This window comes from Protobothrops mucrosquamatus, unplaced genomic scaffold, assembly GCF_001527695.2.
Source record: "Protobothrops mucrosquamatus isolate PMUCROS unplaced genomic scaffold, P.Mucros_1.0 scaffold4943, whole genome shotgun sequence".
Taxonomy (NCBI): Eukaryota; Metazoa; Chordata; class Lepidosauria; order Squamata; family Viperidae; genus Protobothrops; species Protobothrops mucrosquamatus.
In genome coordinates this window covers 1-9,424 of record NW_015390827.1, presented here as the reverse complement: position 1 = coordinate 9,424, position 9,424 = coordinate 1, and the positions used below count along the sequence as shown (strand labels likewise).

The following is a 9,424-nucleotide window of genomic DNA, read 5'->3' as shown; positions in this document are numbered from 1 at the left end:
GACGAGTCCCTCCCAACACCGCCCGCGCGGCCGCATTTTGGACTAGCTGGAGCCTCCGGGTGCTCCTCAAGGGAAGCCCCATGTAGAGAGCATTACAGTAGTCCAGGCGGGAGGTGACCAGAGCATGAGTGACTGTGCGCAAGGCGTCCCGGTCCAGAAAAGGCCGCAACTGGTGAATCAGGCGAACCTGATAAAACACCCCCCTGGTCTTCTTTAAGTGCAAGAAGACCTCAACTTACAACCATTCATTTGGTGACCATTCAAAGTTTCAACAGCAGTGAAAAACATGACCAGTTTTCATGCCATTGCAGCATCCCCATGGCCACGTGAACAAAATTCAGGTGCTTGGCAACGGGCATGTATTAATGACAGTTGTACTGTCCTGGGGTCATGTGATCACCATTCGTAACCTTCCTAGCTGGCTTCTGACAAGCAAAGTCAATGGAGAAGCCAGAATTCACTTAACGATCCCATGGTTCACTTAACAACTGTAGCAAGAAAGGTTATAAAAGGGGGTAGAATTCACTGTCTTGCTTAGCAATAGAAATTTTGGTCCCAGTTGTACATCGAATAGTACCTGTACTGGATTCTTGTGAGACCTCAATAACCTTTCACCAAACCAGTGTAATGTTATGAAGAATAATGGGACAAACAAGACAATCCAGTCCACCTGCCTATTGATTGAGAAGCATCTTAAGAAACAAAACACCACAGATATGACAATCACTGAGATAGAGAGGCGTTTGAGCACATGACCTATTCCTTTCCCAATCACAAATGGTCCAACCACTCACCATCGCTCATTATAATTAGTGTGGACACTCTAACCAGAAACCTACAATTATAACACTCGTGGATGCTAATATGTACTGATAGTAGTATGATAGAGAGGGAAAGAAAAACTGAAGCTTTGCACCACCCTTGAACCATTAGTACACTCAAGACTGATGGTATCAAATAAAGTGACCAAGGGCAACATGACTGGAAATTGATAAAAGTTGTTCTAAAAAAAGTCAATCTTTTTCTGAAAACAATGGAGAGGAGTACCTTTATTCCTTATTTCAATTGTTCTACATTTTTACTTATGTTCAAAGCTGTGAAAGTATCTGTACTTTTCCAACATTTCAGGGTAAGTATTCGTTTAAATATGAATCAATCAATCAATCTACCTTGTTAATTCTTTTCCTTCTTAATGGAACTTCTTTATAAATAGGGGAAAGGAGTGGTAGGCAAACACTACAAGATGACAAACAGAAACATTTCTAATTTCCCCAAGGAGCCCTCCCCCCATGTATAACAAGAGTCTGATATTACAGAGGTACAATATAGTCCTTATTTAGAAGCAACCTGAATTTAGAACGGGTGAAATTCGGAATGGGAGTTGAATAAAAAAGAAATAACTCCAAGGAAAAAAATTCCAGTATCTTGCCCATGTATTGAACTACAATAAACCCATACCTTCTCCATCTGAAAAAGATAATGATCAATGAAATCTTGTGGCTCATGCAGAGAGCTGGATTCCTTGTGTTTCTCTATTTCCTGCTTTGCAAAGGACCCAATCAAATCCACAGCAGCCAGGACCTTCTTGTGAGGGCCTGGGAGATAGCTCATTAATCGTGGAAAGACAATAAACATCTAATAGAAATGGAAAAGGAAAGGTTGTTTATTTATTTCCCACTACAACTAAAGAAGACTCTCAGCAGCTCACAGTAATAGACAGGATTTAATAACCAAAGAAAAACATTGCAAGCACATTGAAACATGGCAAACTTTACATGGCGTCAGGTCCCAAAGGTCCTGCAGAAAAGCTGTTTCCAAATTCTTCCAGAAAAGAATCATGTTAGAGGCAGATAGGTTATTTTAAAGCTAATATAAAATTCTCTTATTCTCTCATTCTCTCCAGGAGCCTTTGTAACCTATGGGTAACTGATTTAATAAATTAGACCAACTGGATTCACATGTGTAGGAAGAATCCAGAGAAAGAAATATTTTGGGGGATATTAAATAGGCAGAATATATTTGTCCAAAGGATATTAAAGGCAGAAAAGCAAGCTCAGTTTTTCTTAATAGCCCCAAGCAGAAACTCAGCAGAAACCAGCTTTTAGAAATGCAGATGTAATAATCCATTCGGGAAGGTTGGAGCCAGGAATCTAGAAGCTCATGAGATTAAGAAGACAAAGACCCCTAAAATCTACATACCCAACCAAAACTCTAAAAAACATGACCTTTGGTGACGTAATAGGATTAACCCACCATCAGAATACCAAAAGGACACACTGAGACTCAGGTCAAAGTATATGACATAGGAAATGCAAAGCCTCAAACAGGAACAGGAAACGACATCAAAAGCCCCAGAAGGTATAAAAACCCACCACTCCCAGCTACATGTGGTCAGATTTCCCAGAGCCATCTTTCTGCCTGGCTCTCCTCTTCAATAAACTACAACCTTCTTTCTAAAGCAGTCTCCATTTTGTTTATTCCCGGCTTGGACTGGACCCTGATGAAGATTTTTCTTTCAACACATGGCAGGCTAAATAATGAATTAACTACATGGGTTGGATTTTCGGTCTGCTAGCTTTTCATAACAGAATAATAGGGTTGGAAGGGACCTTGGAGGTCTTCTAGGCTAACCCCCAGTTCAAGCAAGAGACTCTATATCATTTCAGACAATGGCTGGCCAATCTGTTCTTTAAAATCTCCAATGGTGGAGCACCCATAACATCTGGAGGCAAGCCATTCCACTAGTTAATTGTTCTCTCTGTCAGGAAATTTCTCCTTAGTTCTAGCTTGGTTCACTCCTTGATTAGTTTCCATCCATTGCTTCTTGTCTTGTCTTAAGGGGCTTTGGAGAATAGGTTGACCCCCCTCTTCTTTGGGGCAACCTCCTAGATATTGTACTGCTAGCATGGCACCACTACTCCTTCTTTTCACTAGATTAGATATACCCAATTCCCGCAGTTGTTCTACATATGTTTTAGTCTCCTGCCCCCTAATCATCTTTGTTGCTCTTCTCTGCACTTGTTCCAGAGTCTCAAGATCTTTTTTATATTGTGGCAACCAAAACTGAATATTCCAAGTGTGGTCTTATCAAGGCCTTATAAATCACTACTAAGCTTTCATGTGATCTTTATTCTATCCCTCTGTTAATGCAGCCTAGGCTGCATTGGCTTTTCTGGTGGCTGCAGCAAAACAATTTCTGCATGGAAGCAATGGGCCTAAATCATAATGAAGCAGACGTTGGTTTGCTATTAAGAAAAAAATGAAAGAAGTGTTCAGTGTCAGACTGACCCAGGAAGTGGTGGACCATCTTTTATTGAGATATTCTGAGTATTTGTCCCAATTAAAGCACTGTCAGTTGGATGACACTAGACAAGTCCCTCTCTCTCAGCCCTAGAAAGTGGGCAATGGCAAACCACTTCCGAAATCTTGACAAGGAAACTGCAAAGACTTGTCTTGGCTACTGGGGATAATAGTACAATAGATGATTTCCAAGGCTTCCTCCATGAATTCCATTCGTGATTACATAAACATATTCATGGAAATAGTTTTGTCTCTTTAACAGAAAACATTACTCACCACATGAAAAAAGCTGCCAGTGAATTTCACAATAATTTCAAGGGCTTGAATTAGCTTCTGGAAGCTTTCATCTTCAGGAGCAAACTGATGACCAAAACTCAAAGCACATATGACATTAGAAACTACATGTATTACTGGAATTGAAGGGTCAAATGGCTGTCCTGCAAATGAAGATATTTCATAATGAATTATTAAAGAACAGGACTTCTATGCAACGAACAACATTATTGGGAATTATTGTTAATTTAAAATGATTGTTAATTGTTTCAAAAATTGTAAAACAACATATCAAATACGTCTGTTCTTATTAGAAATAAAGAGAATGGAAAAAAATTCTGCAGACAGAGACTTGAGCGATTAGCCCAAATTGCATACCTTTTGTTTTTTTAAATGTTTCCACCAACGTCTGAGCTGCGTCTTGTATTTGATGCTCAATGCTTTTCTTCCCCAGGCCCAGCTTCCTCAGAGAAGTGACGCCGATGTGTCTCTGCTGTTTCCAGACGTAGCCATTGGAGAAAATAATACCTGAGGGCATCAGCAGAGAATGATAAGTGATTCCTGAGGACATTCATGTTAAAAAATAAAACAGATCTAGTTCTTCCCAAACATTGCTCTGAATTTCAGGTAGAAAACCTTTGTGTAATTTTGCCATTTTGTAAAATTTCGGCTATGCTAAGTTTTATTATAAAAACATTTATTCATGTTGGGAGTCACATGGACACTGAGAGACATGTGCGGTATGGTGAACACAGTTGCAGTGCTTGCCAGCTTCTTTGATGGACATCAAAAGCTTCTAAGATGATGTAAAGGTTCACGTACGAGAACATGTTATAGGCACAAGCGACAGGAACTTCTCAGTGCTAATAGAATCCATTTGTAACTTCCTCCTACAAGATCTATGGAGATTCTCAGTCATCCAGGTCATGGTTGTCCCAAATGTGCTTTTTCAGGAGGCAACTGGACTTTCTTGTTTTTCTTTGAAGATGTTTCGCTTCTCATCCAAGAAGCTTCTTCAGCTCTGACTGGGTGGTGGGGAATGGAAGGATTTATACTCCTTGCAGACTGCTAGTCATTTGCATTCTTTTAGAGAGTCATTGAGGCCATTTGGAGGTTTACCTGTGTCCTCAGGGTCACCTGAGTAGTGCAAATGTGTGTGGAGCCTTCTTGGCTGCAGGATGTTTTCTGCCCTGTGTCCCTTCACTGTTGAAGACAGGTGCGGGCTGTTGGGGATGAGTCTGTGTTGTCTGCATCTCAAACTGAATCCCTGGATTACCAAGAATCTCCATAAACATTTGCAGACATTTCATTCCCCAAACTAGATAACATCATCAGTTCTGTCTTTGACAAGTTTCCATCCATTACAGGTAGTCCTTGACTAACACCAGTTTGTTTAGTGACAGTTTGAAGTTACAATGGCACTAAAAAAAGGGACTTATGGTCACTTTCACACTAACATTCCCATGCTCATGTTCCCATGCTCATGTTCATTAAACAAATTTAGATGCTTTGCAACTGGTTCATATTTATGTCAGTTGCAGTGTCATGAAATCACGTGATCCATTTTTGAAACTTTCTGACAAGCAAAGTCAATGGGGAAGCCAGTTTCACTTAACAAACGTGTTACTAATGATTCCCTTAACAACTGTAGCAAGAAAGGCTGTAAAATAGAGCAAAATTCACTTAACAAATGTCTCTCTTAGCAACATAGATTTTGGGCTCAACTGTGATTGCATGTCAAGGACTACCTATACTTCTTGTCCTTCTTCTTTGTGACAGCCCCTCAAGTGCTGGAAGACAACTTTCTCCCTAATTCTTCTCTTCGATAGGCTAGCCCAAGGGTAGGCAACCTTGGCTCTTTTATGACTCGTGGACTTCAACTCCCAGAATTCCTGAGCCAGCATGGCTCAGCTTGGAAACCTCTCCCTTTCCCCTCAGCATGGCTGGCTAAGGAATTCTGGGAGTTGAAGTCCACCAGTCATAAAAGAGCCAAGGTTGCCTACCTTTGGGCTAGACATACCTGTTAACCTCCAGGCCCTTTATCATTTTTGTTCTCTTCTCTGCACATGTTCCAGGGTTTCAATATCTTTTTTGTATCGTGGTGACCAAAACTGGATGCAGTATTTTAAATGTGGTCTCACCAGAGTGATGTAAAGCAGTGCTATCAGTTCTCAGTGTCTTGATGGTACACTTTGGTTGATGCAGCCTAGAACTACATTGGCTTTTTTGGCAGATGCCGCAAATCACTGGCTCATACTTAAGAAGTGGTCCCCTAGGACACCTTGATCCCTCTCACAAGCACTACTGTTGAGCCAGGTACCACCTTTTCTATATTTATGCATTTGCTTTTTCCTGGCTAGATGCAGGACCTTATGTTTCTCACCTTCGAACTATATCTTGTTGGATAAGGACCAATGCCGAAGTCTGTCCATCTTGAGCCTCATCTTCTCAAGTATTGGCTATTCCCTCTAACTTAATTTCATCTTCATATCTGATGAGTTTTCCTTCTATCCCATCTATCCCCTCTATGAGTTTCCCTTCTATCTCCTTGGAGTAAAAGTAAATAGAGTTTAAAATACATACTTCCTTGGCTTTTTTTTCTCATAGAACGCCCAGAACGGAGTTTTTTGGATGGAACCTTGTAGGGTAGGCAAGGCGGGTTGTATGACATGTGTGAGTTCTGGCACCTTTTTTTTTTAGACAAAAAGCACTGCATACTTCCATTCTTTTTAATAAGATCAAAGGATAGCAGAATAAAAATTCTAGCAAGTGAAATAATGTTCACGACATGACAGTGACGATGACCCTTTTATGGTCATTGTGTCAAAAATTCACAAAATGTCTAACTTGACTCTGCTTTGCCAGTTAGACCTTCTGCCCCAGCCCCTGGTGCCTCTCAGAAAAACTATCTATCACAAGACCTTAAAGGGTGGAAACCTTGGAGAATGCACACCTTGTTCTTGCATGTTTTTGGATGACCCAGAGACTGCATGAAAGAAGGACCCTCTTGCGGGATTTTCAGAGGGTCTGGAGGCCTGGTGTGTCACCTGTGACATGCATGTCATAGGTTTCCGATCACCACATTAAGGGGAGATTTCTAAATATTTCATGTGTGTTTAGTTCTAACCACCTTCTTCTCCTCCCACCTCCCTGAGTTAAACAGAGGTATTAATTATCCTTAAAAAGCAGAGTATTGCAATCTTGAACTTTGTCCGTCTGCATAGAATAGAGTTTGATGTCTGCCTTCTGTGGTCTTTTCCTGCTCATTCTGGAACACTATAATGAGTTGCCTAATGCAAGAACTGATGTTACTTCTGTCATGTTTCATTACAGATAGTCTCAACTTACAAACACAATTAGGACCAGAATGTCCATTGTTAAGCAAGGTGGTTGTTAAGTGACTCATGACCAATTTTATGACCTCTTTTGAGATGGATGTTAACCAAAGTCACTCTTTTTAGTCCATTGAAACTTCAAATGGTTGTTAAACAAATGGTTGTAAGTCGAGAACTACCTATAGTCCTCTCCTCCTAAAACTCTCTTTTTTCCAAGTCAATGTATGAATGTAATGGACAAGATAAAATTGGGACATGTAATAATTTGGCGTAAACTGAATTATAGCAATATTTCTTTTCCTTATCTCATGACTTTAAATCATTTTGTTAACTATTCTTTACTTCCCTTCCACCCCCCCACATTATTCATATATAAACCACAAAACAATATGCAAAAATCTAACTCAGATAATTACTGTCCAACTTTGAGATATAATGAAGAGAAGGACGAGGGGGGGGGACATGATAGCAGTGTTCCAATATCTCAGGGGCTGCCACAAAGAAGAGGGAGTCAAGCTATTTTCCAAGGTGCCTGAAGGCAGGACAAGAAGCAATGGATGGAGACTAATCAAGCAGAGAAGCAACCTAGAACTAAGGAGAAACTTCCTGACAGTTAGAACAATTAACCAGTACAACAACTGGCCTCCAGAAGCGGTGAATGCTCCAACACTGGAAGTTTTTAAGAAGAGACTAGACAGCCATTTGTCTGAAATGGTATAGGGTTTCCTGCCTGAGCAGGGGGTTGGACTAGATGACATCCAAGGTCCCTTCCAACTTTATCATCATCATCATCATCATCATCATCATCATCATCATCATTCATTGGCATCCTTCAGTCTCGAGAGACTATGGCAGTGGTGGTGAACCTATGGCATGGGTGCCAGAAGTGGCATTCGGAGCCCTCTCTGTGGGCACACGTGCTGTTGCCCCAGCCTTGCCTCCCCCCATGACCCCCTCCTCTCCAGCAGCCCCCCTGAAGGAGAGTTGCCCCCAAGCGTGGCCTACATGGAGTAGCGCAGCCAAGGACATGGCAACCAGGCAGCGTAGAGAAGACTCTGCCCTCACACCCCATCGTGATGTTGATGCTGCAGGGCGCGGGCAGAGGGTATGGCTGCCATAGTGCTGCTGGGCTGCCTGGGTGATCTCCAGCAGGCCCTGGAGGCAGTGAGTGGTCCTGTGGGCAGGTGGGGCGGGGGATGGGGGCAGAGCAGGGATGAGGCAGGGGGTGGAACGGAGCAGGACCAGTTTTGGGGCACTCAGTCTCTAAAAGGTTTGCCATCACTGGACTATGGTATCATGCTCTGGAAAGAGGTCCTAAAACAGCATCTGGTGTGGCTAAAAAGGCCAATTCGAGAGTGGCAGTCCCTTCCACACTGTCCAGCCCCCAGATTTCGCTGGTTCCGGGACTGTCTCTTTGCCTCAGCCTGCCGCACAAGTGTCTCTTCGAACTGGAGAAGGCCATGCTGCGTCTTTAGCCTCCAGGCTGAACGATCAGAGGTCAAGAATTCCCAGCTGTTAATGTCCATTCGCAAGGCCTTCGGGTCCCTCTTGCAGATATCCTTATATCGCAGCTCAGGTCTCCCTCTGGGGCGCTTTCCCTGCACTAGTTCTCCATACAGGAGATCTTTCAGAATACGACCATCAGCCATTCTCATGACATACCATTATTCAGACAAATGGTAACAATGGTTATTTAGATAGAATTCCTTACTATTTGCACTTACCCCTTTTTTTCCCCAAAGCAGTCAAGAAAGCATCCTCTGATCTATCAGAGAATTCCTCTGGGAAGCTGGTCATTACTTCTTTCACAGTTTTGAATCCAGACAGCACTACTAGAAGGTTAGGTCCAGCCCTTATGGAGTATATATTTCCATATCGTTTTACAGGCTGCCAAGAGAATCAAAGTTGAGAAATGTTATAATCAAATAAAACAGATTATTTATAAGGGGTCTTTGGTGCTCTCTGAGCTTGCTTGTTTTCATTTCTTTCATTTCATTACCCTAACTAGGTGACATCATCAGTGCTAGTAAGGAGTGCTGTTTGCTGTCAGTTTATGTTCTGATGTCTTTCATATCTGGGTGGGAGCGGCGGTCTTAGGATTCTTTGGTGGGGCTGTTTACTAATGGCTCTGTGGCAGTTGCTTGATTGGGATTTTGCTTACTTCATTGTTAATCTGAAGTTGACCTTGGAGTTAATCTATGCTGATCTGAGTGCTGATTCCTGGTGGAGAGGTGCTGGAGTCTTTTTCTCTTTGGGGCTGTTTGATCGTCTCTTTTGCATAGTCCAGTGATGGCAAACCTTTTAGAGACCAAGTGCCCAAACTGCAACCCCAAACCCAGTTATTTATTGCCGGGTGCCAGATGGGCATGGCCCACTGGATGGACATGGCTGTGGTGGTCATGGCAGATTGGGTGGGTATGGCCAAGGTGATCATATCAATGTTGCTTGTGGGGAGGGACGTCTGTGGAGGCTGGGCAGGGTTGAGGGAGATCCAGGGGGTCTCTGGCAGGTGGGGC

At 42.4% G+C, this 9,424-nt stretch overlaps 1 protein-coding gene across 1 annotated transcript in view; it reads right to left on the bottom strand.

The window, feature by feature from the left end:
- The window catches only part of LOC107299451 (cytochrome P450 2J5-like), a gene marked incomplete at its 5' end in the record, with an annotated part of 38,026 nt that extends 29,231 nt beyond the window's left edge, over nucleotides 1–8,795 (bottom strand). Inside the window, 4 exons of the mRNA XM_015828808.2 lie at nucleotides 1,459–1,635; nucleotides 3,577–3,737; nucleotides 3,952–4,101; nucleotides 8,633–8,795. Of these exons, the coding sequence (XP_015684294.2) occupies nucleotides 1,459–1,635; nucleotides 3,577–3,737; nucleotides 3,952–4,101; nucleotides 8,633–8,795 (651 nt within the window). The remainder of the gene's footprint in view (nucleotides 1–1,458; nucleotides 1,636–3,576; nucleotides 3,738–3,951; nucleotides 4,102–8,632) is intronic.
- Nucleotides 8,796–9,424: the final 629 nt, after the last annotated feature.